General features: G+C 41.2%; 1 protein-coding gene across 3 annotated transcripts in view; it reads right to left on the bottom strand.

The window, feature by feature from the left end:
• gpc5c (glypican 5c) overlaps window positions 1-12596 on the bottom strand; it is a 96579-nt gene extending 83983 nt beyond the window's left edge. For all 3 annotated transcript variants that reach the window (XM_041949313.1, XM_041949312.1, XM_041949311.1), the window contains exons 1-2: window positions 12184-12596; window positions 2514-2675 (exon numbers count right to left, since the gene is read on the bottom strand). In XM_041949313.1, coding sequence (XP_041805247.1) covers window positions 2514-2675; window positions 12184-12361 — 340 coding nt within the window. In that variant the 5' untranslated portion in view covers window positions 12362-12596. The remainder of the gene's footprint in view (window positions 1-2513; window positions 2676-12183) is intronic.
• Between the last annotated feature and the right edge of the window lie 6656 nt (window positions 12597-19252).

A 19252-nucleotide genomic window follows, 5' to 3' on the forward strand; every position in this document is an offset into this window, starting at 1 on the left:
GCACTCATTACCTATCAACTTTGCCATGGATTAGGAGAGTCTGCCTGTTTGTGTGTTGGGGGGGGGAGAGGAGACCGGGGGGCTTCAGCCTACCTGTATGTAGTTTTTGGGAAAGCTGAATGGTAGAATGAAAGATGGGGGAGAGGATGCACTATGGGGGAAGGAGGGAGGTTGCTATGTAAAATTATGCAACCTGCTTGCCTTTGTGATTTAGGGTGTGGCAGTCGCATGGTAAGTGAGTGGCAAAATCTGGAGAATCCCAAAAGATTATTGGTTCACTAGAATGCTTTGTTATTGCAGCATACAATTGAACCTATTCATTTATATCAATACAGTATCAGGAAAAAAACTGAGGAAAAAAATTCTCAACATTCATAAATGTGGTCTGTGTTTATGAGGTCATACCCGTGACATGACAACTCCCACACATGACAAAGCACAGTAGGGCCTTTAGGGCTGTCAAAACAAAGGCAGGCCAATGAAAACACACACACACACACAAACACACATATCCTTTCTCATGGGCATGTCCTTTTGGCTAAACTTTAGCAATCAGCGGGAGTGATTATGAGTTGAAACAATAAAAGCTGGAGTGTATAAAGACAACACGCACAGGACCTGTCATTATAAGATTTATGGTATAACTTGAATGACAGACAGATGGCAAGCTGTACAGAAAATAGTGGCCACATCATGAAAGAATGATCAAATAAACACATCAGAAGAGCAGAGTTTTCAGCCTGCAGACAACTGACTCTGTGGCGAGCTTCATGTGATGCAATCGGATAGATGCAGTACAAACAAAAAAGGGATAGGAGGAGAAAGGTAGCCACAAACAATTTTCCACCATCCAGCGTGTGAATAACAGCACCGACGGTATCAGCCAAAATCATATTCTAATTACTTCATGCGGTATATGAGCCACTTGCTACTTCGCATTCCACTCGAGGCACTCAGACAGCACAGAGACTGTCCTTAGAAGGCCCTGCAAATCGAGGGCTAGTGACATCATCATTTTCGGCACCACCGTACTCCGGTTTATATTGTTATTCCATTGTTATTTTCCATCCTGGCCTTTTCTGGACATGTGGAACACCTGATCTTCATTCTCCAGACAGGCTCAGACATGAGGTAAGAAGGGAAAGATCTTAATGATGATGAAAAGGATGAATACCAGGAGCACTATTTAAACATGAGAACTTCTATTCGTGTAATCAATCTGCTTGTAAAACAACTGTAAGAGGGGCTTATCTCAAGCCCTCTGTACCTGCCTACATAGCAATATGTTTGAAGGGGCTCAAATGTCATGTCTTAGTGCTGTTTTAGTACATTGAACACTATGTGGCAGTAACATATTCTGTCCAGATGGCCTTTACAAGTTAAAACATTCCAGTAATCATTGCCAATTTCAGGTCTGAAAATGAGAAATGAGTGTTACCTAACCAGTGCCATTCTCTACTACCTTATTTGTTTACATATGAAATGAGTTTCCCAAGACATGTAGTATTCTTACGTCCATCATAAAGCAGGCCTTGGCCAACATGGCGTCTAAGCACTCCATTGTCTTATAAAACTAATTGCATGGTACCGAAATTCTTGCAACACTAAAAACATCCCAAGTATGCCTCCCACCCCGTGGCATTGTGTTAGAGGTTTTGAGGAGAAAAAAAATTGATCCATTTCGGAAACTTTTAAATTTCAATGACACTGCAGTTACTAGAGGAAGAGGAAGGACAAGCTTGGGCAGTTGGAGCACTGCTTGATTCAGTTGGGCGTAGTACAAAACCCTTTGGCAGGCAAGACCTATCTGAAACAGGCTTTGTAGCTACAGCAGAGCCTTGTTTATCCGGAACTCAGACATCTGAACTGACCAGGCTACCAAAGAGGCATCGCAGCAAAAAAAAAAAAAAAACACCCAAAAATAAATACCTAAAAAACAAACTATTTAGTGTGCACAGATTGTTTCACTCTCCAAAACTACTGTAATTTCTTCAAGGGCTCCAGTAATTGTTTTGCTGTCCTGAGAGCAAGATCAGATAATGACAAAGCACACCATCTTCCACCAAACTCTGAAGCCTGAGAAAAGACCTCTATACCCTCCTTTTCCCGTTTACCCTAAGTGATCCCTCTCCGCAGTCCTGTTGCTGCCAAACCCACAGAGGAAGGGAAGAGGGGGAAAAGTGAAGCCATGCCCATTTTCTGAGTTGCACATTTGCCTGTGGGCCAGCTACCGTGACCCTGGGGAACTGAGTGAAAACTTTTTTCACCAAATACTGGACAAATAAATATTCTCTGTAAACAAGAAAACAAACTCATTTTTTCTTCTCAGTTCCCGTTCAGGATAAGGCTGGGTCAAGTTTTTCAATTAAATATTCTGGTAGGTACCAGTATGATAGCTACGAGACAACTCACCAACCACTCAACCGCAACATCTCTTTCCCATCCATCAACAACCCATTGTCTCAGACAAATCCCATCCAACCCAAGCTTGGCCCCTTTGTCCTAGCACTTACCCTGGAAGGCATCCGAGTGGCCTGAGAGGAGGTGTTCGAGCTCATAACTGTAGGAGTGAATGTTGTGGACGGTTTCTCTTTTGACTGCAAACTGGTAGCTCTCCTCCATCTTCCGGGTGCAGCAGGACGGACCCTGGTGCTTACAAACCAACAGATCCACATCTAGGAAAGTCAAGTAAAAAGGGACATGTGTTTTTTAGTTTTTTTTAATCAACATTATTTTTTTTGTATTTTCAACTCAATGGAAACACACACAGTGGAGCATATCAAAGGGAATGGAAGTGCAGAAGAATTTAGGTATCTCAGTTTGGATAAATTAACAATTTATTAGTGCAAATTATACAGAGAAAATAAAAGTCTTAAAAGTCATGCTGTGAAATACATACAGTATACTTTATGTATAGGATTCTACACTATGCTGTGCAAATATGTGTAACTTATGTACAGTGTCCTGAGTATGCACATAGATAGACAGGCCATAACTCCACTGGGAGACAGAGGAGGCACCATGGGAGGGTGAGAAAGTAGACCAAGAATTCATCCACGTTTCCTGCTATAAATACCGACTCTGCTAAATATATAAATATCTTTGACTCATACGATTGCACACACGTCGTCAAGACATACATTTGTACATGCGTGTGTACTGTATGTCCCATAAAACCCCAAAATACATGTATGCACTAGCATTTTGCAGCGTGAGCATGCAAAATGTACTGTCACTCACACAGACAAGCACAAGCACACATACAGTCCACATATGGTAATTTGTACGAAATTACCTCTAGAACTAGACAGCCATTAGCCATAATACTGCAGTTCATAAAAACCACATGAAGGCAATGACCTAACTGCAAATACTATGATCCAAAGAACAGCTCAATCAGGCACAATTACATCAGCTGAAATAGAGCCCGTCCTGCTCTGCCAGTGTCACCTGCTTCTCACCATTGCTACACATATAGACACATCATGACATCATTGAGACCACTCACAATTAGCATGGGCTATTAAAATTGTCCTTTCCCACACATTTCCTTGAACAGGGACATTTCCATAATGCAGAAGTCTGATATGATAACTCATTTTACAGAGGAAGGGGGGGTGGACGGGGGTGGCTGGAGGCAGGTGTTGTAACCAGAGCCTAAAGCATGGCCTTAGGACAGACCGCAAGACCAGTGCCTCACTGTCCAAATCCCTCCATGAAACACAATAGGGTTGCATTCTCAATCCCTCTTTCCCTTTCTGCTCCCTCTCTCCCATTTGCCTGGCATATCCTAGTGAGGCCTGGGTGTCTCTTAATTACCCAGTGAGGCTCCATTTGTTCCCATCCCAGAGCCAGACGAGTGAAGTCATAACTGGCTGTCCTGCCCCTTCCAGCTCATTATCTCCATCTCTGCAGCAGTCCCTCTCTTTTTATGTTGACACTGTCTCCCGGTCGGCACTGTTTCTCTGTAGACACCGGTTTTGCAAAGTCCTATCCTGCTTTGTTTTTCTGGTGTGTGTGTGTGTGTATCTTACTTGGATCATTAATGTATAAAGTTTGAATATGACCAATTTTACGAAATAAACTTTTCTTTTGGACTTACATATACTATTTCCCAATGTACTTCCTACCAGGTTTAAGAAGGCTCTTTTCTAAATTTTGATGAGTCTGTTATATGTCAGACACCAAATCTGTGTCAACATACAAACTGTGGATATTTACAGGTCGAAACATCCATGTTCATGAACTCTGAAATGGACCAGGAGCCATATTAATGACATTTCCCAAAAGAGGACATAACAGGTCCACTAAGAGCAAATAACAGGTATGTCAGATCTAATTTTACAAATTTGATCTAGATCGCCAAGACACAAGAACAAGTGAACAGTGCTGACGGTCTGCCTCATCCTTGGATCCTTGTCATCAAATATTTAATGACACCAATCTTTCAAAATGGATCTCTCTCCATGTGAGAGTATTTTGGTGAGAGCAGTGCTCGTCACACCCACCTCGCCAGCCAAAAGAAGCAACCCAAGAACACATTTCCACTACTTTTTCCTTTAGATTTCTACCAGCTACCAAAGACAATAAGAAAAGAAAATAAGGACATGTTTGTCAATCACGCACTAAATATCAGTGTCTATTGCTGACTGTATATAAAGAAAGACGACATGACAGCTTCCTAAAAGTGAAGCAAAAACATCTCGATCGCACCCCATTGGCTGGTTGCAGTGTAGGTCATAAACCCCGCCCCCTTCATGTTAGCGTACGGGACATTGGCCAAACTAAAAAAGTCAGTCAAAACATTTTCTATGAAAGATGGCTTCTCACATTTTAAGTAGCTCTTATCATTCTGATGTATGTCGAAGTGTTAATTTTTATGCTAACAAAATCTGGTAATAAAAAGGGGGCGTCATGATTGACAGCTCGCGTGTGCTCTCGATTGAGTGGGGTGGGTGTATGGGCGGGACCTTGATACAGTGGCTTCACCCTGCGATCACCAGTGCAAGATTGCAGAGCCAGTATTTTTAATACATCTGGGTTCATTTTAGTACAGTGGGACAAAGTGGAGACATGTTGTCCATCTTTATATACAGTCTATGGTGTCTAGAAACAGGTGGGACCTCATCATTGTAGGTATTTAAAACAAGCTGATTCATGAAATACATTAAAACAACAAGCTCAACCTGTTCTCTGATAAGTGATTGACAAAATACTGAATAAATTTAACTCCTGAAGAGCATACGGGACCACATGCGAAAGGTGTCCCACTTGTCAAACATTCAGTGCTTGTTGAAAGCATGATTGGTATTGGTTCTGGTTTAAGGTTGTCATTTTGCCATATTTGGTGTCTGTCCTCTCTCCCATTCTGTCCCTGACCCTGTTCTCCTCGCCGGCTGGCTCTTTCTCTCCTTTGTGTTTGTGTGTTATCTGTGATATGAAACTAATATCCAGGGACTCACAGTGGAATCCAGCCTGGCCTCTCTGCCCCTTGTGAGTAGCTGCATGGAGTAAGTGATACTCAGAAAGACTTTGGCTGTTAAAGCCACCACAGCAGTCAGGGCAGGCTGACTGTGTCACGAATATACCAGGCCACTTTCTGGAATCATTAGAAGCTATGTCACTGCTTGTATGTCCAGCAGCAAACGTACTGCTGTGTGCGTGCTCTTATGTGTCTTTCAAAATATTTTACACACAGTATACTAACAAAAAGCATTCTAGTAGCCACTGCCTGAAGGTTAAACTAAAATATGTAATGAGGACTCAGGGAAGCAGTCTTCCAAGGACTCTACCACGTAGAACACATCTATTAATATCTGACTGCCTTGTTTTTGAGTAACCTGTGTATTTTTGAACCATTCTGCATTAAATGTCTCAGTCTATATGATACAGACTGTACAAACCTGTCAAAGGCACTGACCTCCTTCAACTTTTTCACACTTTTCACAAATTAATGCATTTGGTGGAATGACAGTCTTAAAGGATATTAAATGTCAACATAAAAACTAATATAGACTCTCATCCTCTTCCAGTCAAAATTTAGTGGGCATCAGTAACAGTTTTGAACATCTGGACACTGCAATTTCCCCCCATTATTCTTTGCAAAACTACTCAAGCTCTGAAAAATTGCTCGGGGAGCATGACTCAACTACAAGTTTCAAGTCCTGTCTCAAACGTTTGATTGGACGGGTTGGAATGGTCGCTGACGTGACTACAACAGGAGATCAGCATTGTTGTTTTTAAGACATCCCTGCACAGGCTTGGCTTTATGTTCAGGCTTGTTATTTTGCTGGAAAATGAGCCAAGATGTCATTTGAGTTTACGTCCACTTTACTTTCTCTTTGTCACTCTGCTAAAAAGTTGCGACTGGTGAAGCACCCATATGCATGTCTCTCTAATCTTAGTTATGAAACCCAGTAGCTAAACAAAATAATATATATTAAACAAACCCCAAAAACTACGGCTGAATGGCCTATAAATGTCATGATTGTACCAATAAATTCTGACTTTGCTACAATAGCTGAGGGTCAAGCTCTGTTAAAACTAGCTGTGGTCCCTGCTCAACAACTTCTGGGGCACTGGTTTTAGTTTTTAGTTTTTTCGGCTGACCCTATTGTGCTTTGAGCCATGCTTTAGTTTCTGCCTAGAAATTAAGTAATTAGTTGTTGGAATTTTTTATGGTGCAATTCACACTACACCTTGATTACCCACCTGTGATCATTCATGCCATTCTAAGGGCGGCCAGCTGGGCCATGTGAGATGACCCACTCTTGTTGCAGCATTTGTTGTGGTGATTTTATTTTAGCTAATCTTGCAGATTAGTTTGCTGCATGTTTCTCATGAATTGTAAATGTTGTTTAGTACAAGCTGCAGCTATTATTCTGATTTCAAATAACAACTCCTGGCTCTAATGTGACTTAAAATAGAATCCAGCAGTCCAAGAAGACTGATCCCTCCTTTGTAATTAGTGCCCAATGTGTATGCCACTCATTCTGCTTGACTAAACCTTAACACACTTTCCTCTCCAGACTGGGTGTCAACTCTGAATCCTAATTCGCTTAATCGCCCTCAGGTGACAAATACCTCTGGAGTAATTTGCCGTATTAAAGCCATGGCTCAGGGGTCTTGACTTGTTAGTCACAATCCCCTCAGCAACACCTCAGTGCCCTTCATTGCACAAGTCAAAACTCCTGAGCAGAGAAACTCTACCACTGTATAATTGCCCCGCTAACTCACATGCCAGTCTCAATATGTGGTACTACAGTAGCAGAGCAGAACACAGCATACCGCTGAGAAGATGGTTATGTTATTACCAGCCTTTTCAAAGACTCATACATAAACTCCTGCTCTCATAAAATGATTTATATGCGGCTCACATCTCTTCAATATGGAATGGAAACTTTGTTTTGATTTGTAATGTGTTGAGGACCGGGAGGACTGCAGTTTCCTGATGCTGCTGTTTTGATATTTTCCTGGGAACAAGAATAACTTTGTTCGAAAGTAGGCAATTAATGCAGTTACCCTTCTCCTGCCTCAGGAAGGCAGTTCGCTTTGAAGTTCCCAGATCCACTGAACATACAGGATATTTACTCTATACAGATTTGCTGTGTTTTGGATGGACCACGTTGAATGAAAACACGTCTCAAAGGGTCTTTGCCGCATACCTGCAATTTTTGGACAACCTTGAAACTCAACTGGAATGTTTAGATTTCTCAGACCCCAAGCTGGAACTGCCTACAGCGATTGGCACGGTGTCCGAAGCCAAGCCAGAGGGCAGAGGCTGGACGGACAGGGCTTAAAGAGAGGAGTGGAAGGCTGTAGGGCAGATGGATGCTGACCGGGTGAAGCAGTATTATACCAGAGGGGTGCTCAGCCACAGACTGGCAGAGTAATTCTGTTAACATTTAAGATAATCTATTGAATTCTCCCTCTCAGAAAGCAGCTCTCCTCTCATGCACTAGCTCTATTTCGAGAGCGCAAGAAGGTTCATCTTTTCTAGATGCTTATATTATTGGAGACCTTGATGATATACTTGGCAGTCTAATAACCTCATTAAATTGCATCCGCCTCTACCACAGTAACAAGCCAGGAGGGTAAGGCCGCACACAATCCACCGAAACACACGATAGATTTAGACTGAAATCCAATAAGAGATGTTGTATAGACACCGACTCAGACAGAGTAATCAGCTTCAGACTGGGGTAACACGGGTAAGGCTGGAATGCTTGGGGTGGACTGGAGAAAGAGCATTTGAGGTGCTTGTCAGTTCAATAATCTGCTGTTTTTTTCTAATGGCTTTAGTTTTACAAACCTAACTGAAGATGTTCTACTGTGATTTTCACATCAGAACGAAGTAGGTAGTTGAGAGATGGCCAGGACAAGAAAACACAGATGCTCAGCAATTTTAAGTGTGTATGGAGTAGGTGGGCACCATGTGTCTCTCTGTCAGTGAGAAAGGCCAAGTTAAAAAGGGAATCAAAATAACTACAGCCAATCAAAGACCACGTTGAGCTTTGAGAGCTTGCCAAGGCTTTTGACGCTGTAACTGGTTAAGGATGTGGCGACATGTGATAACACACTGTGTTCCCACTCCCTCGCTATTAACACATGACCCTGCTTGCCTTGTGTTCAAGATATAAGACACTTTCTCTTTCAGTCTAAAATAGCTGTTAATGACTCAGTAAATCAGAGAATGGCAGCAGAGTAATAAGTTGAAAAAAGGGTCCTGTGTCTGTGGTACGTACACAATCAGATAAGCCCTGCTCAATCCGATAGTTTTAACTGAGCTGTAAAATAGGCTGATCATATCTGAGGACATTATCCAAGAAGCCAAGTAGTGTGTCTGCGAACAGCAATGCTGGCTGTCTGCTTTCCAAACGACCTATCTCCAAAGGGCTATATCAGCACCCCGTGGTAATCTCGATATGGAGTGTTTGGCTGTGTACCATCGTACCAGAGTGGTCATAACTCTTCAAAATAATCAGAGGATAAGCAACTTCATGTCAGTCATTATCTAACTCCCCTTGATGCTGAATCTGGCACGCAGATAACGTCGCTCTTTATCATGAGTGGCCCATGAAACATACATTCAATGTCAGCAAAGCAATGCAAAGCAAACATTTTTGGTTTGAAATAACTCAGTAACACATCTTAAACACACACTTGCATTTAAGTATTTTTTCTTTAAACAGTGATTGTAGTTCAGGGGTGGATTCACCTGGAAAAAAGGATGCTTTATGAAATTCCTACTAATTGGAAAGAAATAAACGTAGGAACTGATTCAAACAGGACTTTTTACTTTTAGTGAAAAAAAATTACATGGAGCTTTGCTACATTTAAGTAATTTCCTACTTTCTTAAGTAAACAATCTGAGTACCTCTTCCACCACTGCTCGCCAACGTGAGATTACAGTGCTCTTGATAATCATAAGGCACAATCGCGGCTTGTTGCACTTTCTTTGGATACAAAAATTAAAAGCAAAGAAATACTGAATAAAACATATATACAGTAGAAGTGCAATTGTTTTATATTAGATCGTATCCAATTGGCCAGCTCTTAAGTTCCCTGCTGCCCCACTCCTGGCTCTTGGTGAGAAATCTGTTCACCTCACATGAATGAAACGCAGCACTGTGTCCTAAACCAAACATTAGACTGTGAAAAGGGCTGAAGTTTTGCCACTTCAAATTTCAGAGTTGCTTTTGTTGGCATTTGATCTGAGAACTGACGCAGAGTAGCATAATTGTGTACACACACACACACATATACACCAAATCTCCCACTCTAACACCCCCTTCCACTGGTCAGCGCTTTGAAGACAAGATTGCCCCTGACCCAAAACAACCTCTGTAGGACAAGAACAAATAAAGAGCAAAATAAGATGAAGCCCAAAATGCACTGGGGAAGCTGCAGCAATGTTTGATTAGCTGTGAGGGGCAGGGACAGCAAGAGAGGTGGTGAAGTGTAAATGCACAAAAAATGCAGTTCACCACACCTTGCAAACAAACACAAATATTTATATCAATTAATACTCCAGACCGAGGAGCTGCAGTTTGCTTCTGGACCATATCAGCCCCATTTACCCCAAAAAAGTTGTAACTATAGATAGAAGGTATGTCTCACAGGAATAAAAGATCTCACTGTGGGAGGTTAGAGGTGGGGAAAGCAAATTCATCAAAACGAATGATGATGTCATAACTCTCACGCCACACTGCGCGTATGCTTTTGTTTGCTCAGTCAGGTAAAGTGCACATCAGCAGATACCATACATGTCGCTTCTGGCAGTGCACTACAGACTGTAAAAAAACAGTCACACAAGCCTTGCACCAGACTGCTGACACACTCAGAAGACCACGGCCCTTCCGTTGTCTTTAAGAGCCAACCCTAAACTACTGCTTGAATTTGACATCCTCTGTTGCTAGTAGTGACACCCTGCTCAACAAACATATCAAGTGGTTTGGATGTACCTCGAGGTATGCTTCCCACTCAGCTATCTATTGCTCTTCTCCCTGTTGCAACTTGCAGACTCAGACTGGGTGATACTTAAGCTGCCACCAAACCTGCATGTGACACTATTGCAGCAAGAATCTTGTCTTTAGTCAAATAGGTATTGCGTATCGACTAGTATTTGAGTGTTTACAAGAAAAAAATGCACTTAAATCTTAGACACCCCGCAGGCAAAAAGACTAACAAAATAAACAGAAAATAAAAGAAACTCACAGTAACTATTAAAAGATTTAAAAGACTTGAGGAAAATAATGCTAATGCCCACTGAACAGCCTGATTTCTTGTCTTCGAACATATACGACAACTGAAATGACCCGACATAGAATAAACATGACATAATTAGCGATAAGTGATGAAGTCTCTCACTACGCTTGCAGAATAACTTTCAAGCAAAACTAGCATAGTTGAACCCAAGCCTAAACCCGCTCAAAATGTGTTCTGCCTCCAAAACAGATTTGGAACCGATGTTTATCCTCATAAAATAGCTTTTCCTCAGTGTGCAGGAGGAAAGCGCACACCACAAAACCTTCAAGGCATTCGAAGCTGCTTTCAAGCATCACTCTGACAAAAATGCAACAGAAGACAGGGAAAATTTGGGAACCATGTCAGCGCAGGTGCCAAAAGACTATATAGGCCTGCTGTAGCAGTCTAGACAATCTTCTCTTATATACTGTGGTTCAAGTGCATGTAAGCTTGAAGAGCTGCTAGTGGCTGACTTGTGCAAATCAATCTGAAGATTGCAAATCCATCACTCCCTCTATTGTGAACACAATATTCTAGCCTCTTTATCCGCAGGGATTAAACCATATGAGACCTCGGCATCACACGAGACTTGTTCTAGCTCAAAAACCCTGTCTCAGCAGCTTGTGAATGTGTTCGGGGGCTTTCTGCCAAAAGAAATTTGCAAAATAATTGTTTAATCTCTCCAAACAGCATGCTTGTGATAAGCAGCTGGGTGGCATGTGAAGCTGCAAATTGTAGAGAAAATCAGGAGGCTGTGAGCCTTTAAACCAGACAGATCAGATGGGGCCCACATTCTAGGTACCTTTAACATGTATTACATATTAATATATGGACAGATGTTTTTCTAAGAGAGGAAAACTCAGAATGCACAATGTGGACTGACACATTTCACTCACTTTTAAGATCATTTCAGATCTGGCAGTGTGCTATATTGTTTAGAATAAAACACATTACAACCAAAGCATCCCCCATACACAACAACACAAATACAGACATTGATATTTTATGGTCAAAAACCTTTAACAGTCTCTTCAGCTACAATGACCACTATGAGGAGAGACAATACAACAAAAGTGGAGACAGAAAGCAATATCTGAACTTGTGTCTCTCAGCCATTCAATCTCTTGCTGCTGTCACTTGAGTGGGCTCTTGCTTCTGGGGGACCACTCACAGCGCGTGTGTACTGACCCACGTGTGCTTTTGACAGAAGCACAGAAAGGCTGGAAGCATTGGACATTAATGAAAGGCTATTTATAAACCGAGGTAGTCATATATGTTTAAACATTTAAATATGCGTGCATTGCTGAAATCACTACGACTGCAGTTTAAGCTTATTGTGTGGCTTCTGTCCGCGCATCCGTCCGGTAAAAACTCTGCTTTGCAGCGCGCTTTAGCCAAAGTGCTCGTCGCTAAGAGGTGCCAAACCCGCCGGCTCACCTGTGCCAGGTGTCTCCGGTACGCGGTGCAGCGGCCCGACCTGCCGCAGCTGGAAAGCGGTCCTCACTTCATGACAGCTGTACGCGTCCACGTCGATCACACTGGCCGCAAATATGACCGCTGACACAATCCAGAGGGATCCGCAAGAGTTCACGCGTGGGCATATTCCTCGGGACATTGCCGCATCTCACACCGGGTATCCTTGTGGATAGCCGACTGTAGCCTGACTGCAAACTGTGTGACAGTGTTGAAAATAGACGGCACTCAAGTACAATGAAGCGACGATGAGTTTAAACATCTGACAAACGTTTCCGTCTGATTTTCACATTATTGGTTGGGGTGAGTGTGAGCGCCTCACAGCAGAGGTCTGGGGTCTTCTCTTGGACAGAGGAAGAGTGGTGTGGGCTCACGCCAGTGTGTCCCGCGCTCAACACTTTGCAGTGGTCGGCTGTCTGCATGCCTGTTCCCAAAGCCTTGCGCACACACCCCTCCCTTTCTGTTTACTTCAGCTAAGTGCCCCGACTAAAACTCACTCCAACATCTCCTCCAGCGTCAGTATCTTTATAACAGCATTTCAAATCCAAACTGTAAACTGTTTTCCGTGTCATTAGAAAAAAAAACATTAGTATCATAACTAAACGCAACTTTTTGTGTCCTTCTGAATATGATCTAACTCTAACCTCTTTCTGTAGGAACTGTTTTACAACTCAATAATATAAAACTGAACATTCTCACCCAAAACGAACCACCATTGGAATTAGTATTTCAAATCCATGGGCCTTCTTCTGATCTACAAATATAAAGAAAATTTCATCACATCAAAATCTCACCTTCACCCTCATTGTTTGTTTGTTTGTGTAATAGAGCTAAAAATCTGACTAACTTTAAGCGAAAGTCACTGATGCAAGTAAGGGACCATATTAAAATGTTGACAAGGCACTAAGTTGCTATCTTTCTCTTCTAATCAAGACTTCATCAAAGATAATGAGTCAATGGATTGTAGGGCAATATATTTTGATGTCTTCAAGACAGACAATTAAATATGCATCTGGTGTGGGATGGGGTTAGACAGGACAGGGCATTTTATTTAGTTTTCAAAGCATGATGATTGCTGAGTTGTAGCTGATTCTTTCTGCAACAAGGAAAATCCTGTGCTTAATGTTGCTGCAGCCTGTGTTGGAAACACTTGGTCATTTGATTTACATCGCTGCCATCTACTGGCGAAAATGTTTGAATAAAAAAAGCAGCCAGACTGATTGTCCTGTCACTGTGTTGATGCTCCTTGAAAGCTTTGCAGCCTTTGATGTCAAGTTTTATACACTGTCTATCACATAAGGGATCTTGGCCCTAGGATGAGGTGTTCAATAATTTGGATTCACCTCAGATTTAAAATTTAACCCATGTGAGAATTCACACCTACAGATAAAAGACTATAACACACATCATTACAAACTACAGTTTGCTAAACAGACACATCATTATACAAAATGTAATTAGTCTACAATCCCGTAATGAAAGTTGTTTTCCCATGGAGCATGGCAGAGCCATATCATACCATATTATACAAATACATACAGTGTTTTACATTTGTTTTCAAAGTCTCTCACAACATTTCAAACTGTAACCTTGTACTGTACAGTTTAACTACACATCTAATGTTAAATATTACCCTCTCCTGGACAGACATGGTACTACATCAGTGGTCCGCTGCAAACTGTTTTATAATTGTCTATAAAGAATCATGTTTTTACAAATTTGCTACATAAATGTGCTGCATAAATCAAGTTGTAATGAAGTTATCCACTATTGTATCTATCTAGGACGAGACAAGTTTATTGCCTCGTGCAGCTGGTTCGCCAGCCTGCCTCAACAGAGTATTCCATTCCTTGTCGTCCCCTGAACCAATTTTCATTTAAGCTTTTTAAATTAACTTAAACTACATGTAACCTTATGGCACATTCTGACCTGAACTATGTATTGGGAAAAGGAAAAGGGCACCTTAGCTATAATTCTGACAAATTTCTATCTAATACTGAAAGTGGGTAAGCTGAGGTAGTCACAGTGGAAATGTCACCCACTGAAACTCCTTCCAGAGCAGCCTGAAACCTGGTGACCTGATCGAATGACAGCTGATGGACCTGCAGACTGTTAAGCATGTGAGCCTGAGTTATAATGTCTGGCAGCAAACCAGTTAGAGCCTCTACTTGGACAAGGAACAACCCATACGGTGGCCTCCGCTGCTGCCGCAGTATACACTTTAAAAACTTTAACGGGGCAGAGACAGACATTAGTTCTTCTTCCGGTGGTTTGGTAGTGAAAGAAGCCAGGCTCGCCAGCTGGTCTCTGAGGAATACATGAGGGGTAAGGCCACAAAGTGACTCCACATCAATCAGGATTACCACAAAAACAACAAACTGTGCATAGAGGTCAGTCTAGGCTTACAGACAGCCTCCTCTGGCTTATCTGGAGTTTAAATGGTGGTGACCACTGTGTCTCGAGAAGACTACATCTATAGTCCTTACAGCTACATACTAGATGTTACATAGTAAAGACTGAAAGTCCTTTATTCAGCAGTGTCTGTAACAACTTCCGTAAGTACCAGACAGTTTCCTCACTGGCTGTTGCATCAATTGAGTTTCTATTTACTGGTGCAAAGCATTCCAGCAGAGGGTGCTCTTGAGTTAAGTATTAGCTGAATGTTGGCCTCATCACAGGTGTGTTTCTGATTTACACTTGTGATTCTGCTACTGCAGAGGTAAAACATAGCACTATATAATGTGAGTGAGGAGGCCATGTGAACCCAAACTGTGACAAAAGATCTAGCCTCTGTAGGTCGGGCCAAACTATTCTGACAAGACAATGCTACACAAAACCCTGCTTGTTTTGTGTAGCATCATCTAGAACAGCAGAGGTTACTTTGCCAGGTATGCGCCGGCACATCTTAACAGCTGGTCAATTCAAAGTGTTGAACCTATTGTATAAGTGGCAGTTTAACAAACAATGCTGAGGCAAAACAAATGTCTCCACTTACCTGAAGGAGGCCCTCAGCAGAGGTTTCACACAGTACATCATGCTCTCATTCCTAGAAGGAAAATATGTTCATTATAACCTCAATATGTTTATGGTGAACAATTACAAATCAAGTAGCAAAATCCAGGCAGTGTCAGGAAGACCAAAAGCTATAATATGCTTTGTCCCAGCAGGACTAGAGAGCTGAACATTTAAGGAGCCTAAGGAGAACAATCCAACCAACCAGTTAAAGGACTGCTGTAATAGGCAGTGATGACAAATAAGATAAGAAAAAATAGCCATAAGACTTTTGTGAAGTTGAAAGATGACAAAAAGGAAACCTGTGACTTTGTTGGTACAGTGTTAGTCTTGCGCCATGTGCCTGGTGGAAATCCATGTCCATGAAACAGACCAATAGCTTAAAAAAAATGAATAAATAAAGTGAACTGTGAGGTTTATCACCTGGTATTCCCATCATCAGAGGTTTTCTTCTTTGTTTGTGACCTTGCTCAAAGTAACTCTAAATTCTCGAGTCTTCTTCAGGCGCCTCAGATCCTGTCTAGTCCAATCAATGCCAGCCGAATGGCAAAGAAGCTGGGGGCAGAAATAAATTTGGTCTTTAAGACGAACCTTGTACATTGTACAAGGTTAGCATATGACACACAGACAAACGTTTGGTTAAACTTTATCTAGAGCTAACGTTAATGACTCAAGATAACGCTAGCTAACGTTCGTAATCTAGCCAGTATAACAGTGACAACTGTTAGCTAACGTTAGCTACCTGAGAAGACGGGCTTGGAGCTATGGTGAGTTTGACACCTGGTCCTTTCTAGCTGACAGACTTCGTGTTACTTCACTACTTTTCTACCATCCGACGTTTTTAGCCAGAAAATGTTTAAACTGTGCTAAATACTCCGAGAATCCGCCACCACATGTGCCTAACGTTTCTAACCACAACTCTTACTAGCTAGCTACCCCCAGGTTTGTTGCTAATCATATTATTAACGTTAAATACAACAAAGGCTGCAGGAAGTTGTGGAATGTTAGCTAGCTAAGTACATTTACTCAAGTAACGCTACCGTACTAAAGAGCAAGGTAACTTACTTATACTTTACTTGGTTATTTCCATTTTATATAAATGTCAATTTTCATTCTACTTTGTACTTAACTGGCTACATTTGGTCAGACAGCTTTAGTTATTAGTTACTTTTTAGATGACAACTTTTCATACCTTTCCTGTCCAGGGGAATCCATGTAGCTGTAAAACTGGTGATTTTGAATTTGTCTAATAAACTGAAGGATTAAGTTTTCCTTTTCCTTTTTTTAATTATTGGATTAGCAAGCATTGTCACAAAGATGAAAAGAGGGCTGAGTTTCTGAGCTCATGAAATGACTTTTTAGATATACGTGGTTATCACAGAACAACAGTGCTACAAATATAGCCTATGATGATTTTATAGAATATGATTCATTGCTATAGATTAAACTTCTCAACAGTACATAGGGTAGTTAAAATCAGTTCTGCATTAAACTTCTACAGCAGTAATGCAATATTCACATTAATGCAGTAATATTAACCCAAAAATATCATGTATAATAGTAAAACACTTGATAGGGACCATTTTATTGCTGAAGGAATACTTTTCCTTAAGATACTCTAAGTTCATTTTGCTGGTAATCCTTACATCCTTTACTCAAGTAAGGTTTTGAATGCAGGACTTTTAGTTCCAGTGGAATACTTTTGCAGTCTATTATAAATACTTTTAATGAAGAAAAGGATCTGAGTATTTCCACTATACTGGCTGGTGTGGCAAATGTACTGTACCTTAATGATCATCTGAAATTGAGGAAGGTGAGCAGTTGTAAATTTCCTACAAAAAGGTGTGCTGAACACTCCTGCCATGTCCTTTCAAAAAAAAAAAAAATCAAATTTTTAAATTTGAATAAATCTAGTTGTGGATTATATGGTCTGGCCCTGATGCAGTATCTTGAAATCTTCAAATAATTCGTGAAAATGAAGGCCTTGGTGTCAGAAACATCTAGTTGTGTATATCTCTGAAACTATCTCAAAAAAAGAACAAATCATTGATATTAAAGAAACCAGTGTCTAACGCATGTCCCTTAATTGCAGTGCTGGTGTTTTGAGTCCCTGCTCCTGCCTACATCAGGCGTCCTTGAGGCTCCGCCATGGACTTCCACTTAGTATGTCTGCATGGGTGACGGTAAGGCCCTGTGAAGCTCTTTGTGTTAGACTCAGGTAAAATGGGCTGAAAAAGTTGAGACTTCATAAAAACTCATGTAAAAAAAAAAAAAAAGAAAAAAGAAAAATCAATGTAAATCCATATCACAAACCATCCTCAACATTATTATACTCAAAATGGTCCATAGCAAATATTAACTTATTTGAAAAGCCAAATGCAACAGCAGAGGTCAGTTCTGTATGTATATTTGTTAAGGCAAAGCTACAAGTTCTAGGCAAATATTCAACATACGGTGCAGCATATATATTTTTTTAGAATATAACTGGCCTGCCTTACATAACAGAATCTGTTCCTTGCTTTGTTACTTCCCTTTTTTACTGTGTATGACTTTTTTCACAATTACAGACTAACTGTTTTATTGAATAATCTTAGTCTGGAATTTGCAGCCTCTATTTGCTTCTGTTATATTTTGCAACTAGGACCTGTCTGTTTGGATATGGTGGGACTATTTTAGGGTGAGTAAAAACTTCAACATTTCATCAGTAAAAGAGACAATCAAACATCCTTCTTTCTGCAGAGGTATTTATAGACTACAGAGAACACTCCTGATGCTGATGCTTCTGGTGAGGCCTTTTTGCCATTTAGAAACCATGTGATGTTTTGTTTTTTTAAATGATGTGTGTCTGAAAAAGATTCACTTCAAGTGTTAGTGATTTTGGTCAGGAGATGGCACCAATAACCCTTGTTTTTTTTCTCCTCACTCAGTCACCCTTGATCCTCATTCATGCAGGTTAAGTTCTCTGTGTGAGGTACCATTAATATAGTTCAAAATAAGGTCAATAGGAGGTGACAGTGTTTTCTGTAATTTTACCTGTCTGAAGTGACAGGAAGTCGCTGTTTTGCTGTTTCTCTTCACCTGGTGTAGACCTTATTTCAAAGCCAGTCCTTATTTTGAACTAAAATTATCTTACATATCTCCACTCTTTGGTTGGCAGTAAGTAAGTAGCATCCTTACAGTCATCACATAAAACATGAAATTTACACAGTTTCAGTTTACTGTCGCTGAAGTACAATGTTGGTAAGTATTTACACCACCATCAGAAACCTTTCTACATCCTAATGATAATGGTCATGAACATAACTCTGGCACTTCTGATGCCAATTAAGTCCAACCAATCCTTTGACCAGCATAACGGAAGGATGAATTGGCTGCAGTAGTCATGGTAGGGGATCCCTCATTCTGTGTCCTCATGCTGTGTCTGAGTCCAGAAGTTAATAGACAGTCTCTGGGGGCTTTAGCCCATCAGTTCTGGCCCTCTAAACCGGGGAGTTAAGGGGCTTACAGGGGGTTAAACCCCCAAGATTGGAGCCCTCAACCGCCTGTTTGAGAGATTATGCCATTCAGTCTCCCATTTTCACCTCTCTGTCTTGGTGGAACAGCGGGAGGTGTGGAGGGTGGTTGTTAGAGACGTGCCTCAGCTTGACATCTCTGGAGGGAGGAAGTGGTGATAAATGAGTGTTGAGAAGCTTGATTAAGTTGAACATTACCTCATGCTGTGTAGCTCAATTCTAAGAAACGTGTGGATAAAATTTTGGTATAAAGAAATAAATGAAACTAAGGCAGCGTCTTGCATTCAGAAATTCCTAAATAGGGTGTGTGGTGCATTGAGTAGGAAAGGGGTCAGTTTACAGTACATCCATGCATACGTGAGACATAGAGTGGTCAAATGTCTGCACATTTCTGGTTAGAGCCGGAAGCTTATGCTCCATTTCTCTTGGGTGGAGATGTGAGGAGTGGAAGTAAGGCGTGCTGCATCTTTAATGAGAATCTGACATATTCAGTGCCACTGTCTCACTAT

Source organism: Chelmon rostratus, chromosome 12, assembly GCF_017976325.1.
Source record: "Chelmon rostratus isolate fCheRos1 chromosome 12, fCheRos1.pri, whole genome shotgun sequence".
In the NCBI taxonomy this organism is placed as follows: domain Eukaryota; kingdom Metazoa; phylum Chordata; class Actinopteri; order Chaetodontiformes; family Chaetodontidae; genus Chelmon; species Chelmon rostratus.